General features: G+C 50.3%; 1 protein-coding gene across 1 annotated transcript; it reads left to right on the top strand.

Moving 5' to 3' along the window:
• Positions 1-302: 302 nt before the first annotated feature.
• YOD1 (YOD1 deubiquitinase) lies at positions 303-1,531 on the top strand. Its single transcript, XM_014309967.2, has one exon. The coding sequence runs from the start codon at positions 372-374 to the stop codon at positions 1,005-1,007; it is 636 nt and encodes a 211-aa protein (XP_014165442.1). The 5' UTR covers positions 303-371; the 3' UTR covers positions 1,008-1,531.
• Positions 1,532-2,909: the final 1,378 nt, after the last annotated feature.

The raw sequence follows: 2,909 nt of genomic DNA, 5'->3' as shown, positions 1-2,909 counted from the left end.
TCCCGCGGGGGCCGTTGTGGTGCCGGCGGCTGTTGGGCGAGGCTGTTTCCCGGCGGGATACCGAGCTGGGGGAAACGGGCGAGGGGGCCGAGGCCGGGCTGGACGGGGCTCGGAGCAGCCTGGGCTGGTGCAAGGTGTCCCTGCCCCTGCCAGGGTGGGACTGGGTGATGTTTAAGGCCCCAAACCATTCCGTGATTCCCTTCTGTGACCCTCAGCAATGCCAGCACGGCCGTGTTGTTGTGTTGGAGGAGCAGCAGCAGCTTTAATTCCCCCCTTTATGTCCCTCCTCCTGTGTGGCAGGTGACACTCTGATAGTGGAAGAGGACACATCCAAACCCGAGCCCGGCTCGCCAGTGGTGGCCAAAAAAGCGATGTCCCAGCCTGTGAGGGAAGCCGTGCCCGTGCTGGTCAGGAGGGTGGTGCCAGCAGACAATTCCTGCCTGTTCACCAGCGTGTTCTACGTGGTGGAGGGCGGCGTGTACGACCCCGGCTGCGCCCCGGAGATGCGCAACCTCATCGCCCAGATCGTGGCCAGCGACCCCGAGTCGTACTGCGAGGCCGTGCTGGGCAAAACCAACAGGGAATACTGTGACTGGATCCGCAGGGAGGACACCTGGGGAGGAGCCATCGAGGTGTCCATCCTCTCCAAGTTCTACCAGTGCGAGATCTGCGTGGTGGACACGCAGACCGTGCGCATCGACCGCTTCGGCGAGGACGCCGGCTACAGCAAGCGCGTGCTGCTCATCTACGATGGCATCCACTACGACCCGCTGGAGCGCCGCCTGCCCTCCTCGGACCTTCCTCCCCAGACCATCTTCCCCAGCAGCGATGATGTGGTGCTGGCCCAGGCTCTGGAGCTGGCGGATGAAGCGCGCAGGAAGAGGCAGTTCACGGATGTGAATCGCTTCGCCCTGCGCTGCATGGTGTGCCAGAAGGGACTGACGGGGCAGCTGGAGGCCAGGGAGCACGCCAGGGAGACTGGACACACCAACTTCGGGGAGGTGTGAGCTCTCAGCAGCACGAGGAGGGTGCCATCGACTACCTCAGCGCTCTGGAATCAGATTCTGGAGTCCCAGATAAGCTGTTTGTAATCATAAAATTCCGTTCACAGAGCTTGAAAAGCTTATTAACTAATTAACTAAATTAACTTCATGGTGGCCAACGCGCAGGTTGGGGAATAGGGGATTGGGAGTAGGGATGGCACTTGGGCTGGTGGTGGACAGTGGCAGCCACACCTTGATTGCATCACCTTCTGTGTGTGTGTGTGTGTGTGAGCAGACAGGCACAGCCAGGCTTGTCCAACACTGCTGAAAAATCCTCAGCCAGGATTTTACACCAACTCTGGTGTAAAATCCACCTCTGAGGTGCTGAATGTGTGATCTGAGCAGCCAGACACAGCCAGGCCTGTGTAAAATCCACCTCTGAGGTGCTGAATGTACATTTTCAGGGGAATTCAGTTAATCTGAGGCTTTGGGAAACACACATATCAGCATCACTCACACTGAGAGTTGGGCTCTGCGCATATGAAAATCACTCACACTGAGAGTTGGGCTCTGCACATATGTGCAGCTCTCAGAGGGGAAACTGCTCGTGTGGTGCATGATTTATAATGGAAATACCAAGTACAGTATCAAAAATACAATTTGTAGTGGAAAAAGGAGCTCTGAGCTGCCCTATGCCATCAGGAATAGACTGTGTAGTTTGTGTGCAGAGAACTTTAGGGAAAGCAATGGCCTCTAAGCTTTAAGGTAGCCTTTAAATTAATGAGTAGATGGATAAGTGTTGAATAAAACTTATTAATCCTCCGTAGGTAGTTTTTAGTTGCTTGAAAAATAACTCTCAACCCCCTGGTGTTTACACTGCATCAGAGCATAAGCATGTTTCCTGGAATACTTGGGATTCTTCTTCATAATAGCATTGGAAATTCCTGCAAGAGGGAAGTGAGTAGTTAGGGAAGTGACTTAATTTGCATCTGTGAAATGCATTGAATATTTTACTTGAGTAGAGCCAATTAAGGCCATGGTGTTACTAAGCTGTTCCAGTTTCCAAATACTGTGAATGAGCACTTTAAGGTTGAGTTCTCACTCTTTGCTGGTAAAAAGTTTTGCCCTCTGAAGGCCAGAGCCTGAAGGGAGGCTTGAAATTCCATCTGCTTTCTGCCTTAATGTGTTTGATTTGTCACCACTGACTGTGGAGTAGCAAGACTTTCATTGTGATAATGAAATATCACAGCTGAATATTCAGATGAAAATAAGCTGGGGAAAGTACCCCACTCCTTGGACTGTTCAGAATCAGGGAAGGTGAAATTGGTTTAATTGGAATTATTTTACCTCACAGTGGGGTTGTGAAGCTTAACAGCAAGTGCTTTGGAGGGCTTTTAAAAGGTGCTGTAAAGGTGCATATTACTGAAGGGGATTTATGTTGTTTTGTTTTTTTGTTTTCTTTGAAATGCCTGCGACACATCCTTATTTCTTGAATTTTAAAATATCCTTTGCCTGCCATTCTTCTGTTACTGTTTTGAGTGACCTTCCTTGCACTTTTAGACTGGGGAACAAGAAGGAGCATCCTCAGACTGAGGCAGAAATAAACCCACGTGGGTTTAACCTAAAACCCAGTTTGAGAGGGCTCTGTTCCCTCAGGCACCCGACCAAACTGGTGCAGCCACACCACCTTTTCTGCTAAAATCCTATTTCTGGTTCTCAGCAGAGGCTCCCAGTTGGATCTTGAAATACAGGAGGGTTTTACTGAAGAAAGAACATAATTACTTAAGTGCTTTGCTGAATTAAGGCATGAATAATTAAACAGCTCTAGGATCACCCAGAGCACTGTGGACCTGGGTTTGTTTTTAATTCAGTATTAAAACACTCATTAGCACTGTTGGGAGTTCCCTATAGAAAGCCACTTAGCTT

The sequence above is a fragment of the Geospiza fortis genome, unplaced genomic scaffold (assembly GCF_000277835.1).
Source record: "Geospiza fortis unplaced genomic scaffold, GeoFor_1.0 scaffold391, whole genome shotgun sequence".
Taxonomy (NCBI): Eukaryota; Metazoa; Chordata; class Aves; order Passeriformes; family Thraupidae; genus Geospiza; species Geospiza fortis.
Note: the sequence above shows the minus strand (reverse complement) of the source record. Positions and strands in the feature narration are given on the sequence as shown.

What these genes read in the sequence shown, in the direction of transcription:
- YOD1 (XM_014309967.2), top strand. Translation starts at nt 372, where the DNA reads ATGTCCCAGCCTGTGAGGGAAGCCGTGCCCGTGCTGGTCAGGAGGGTG.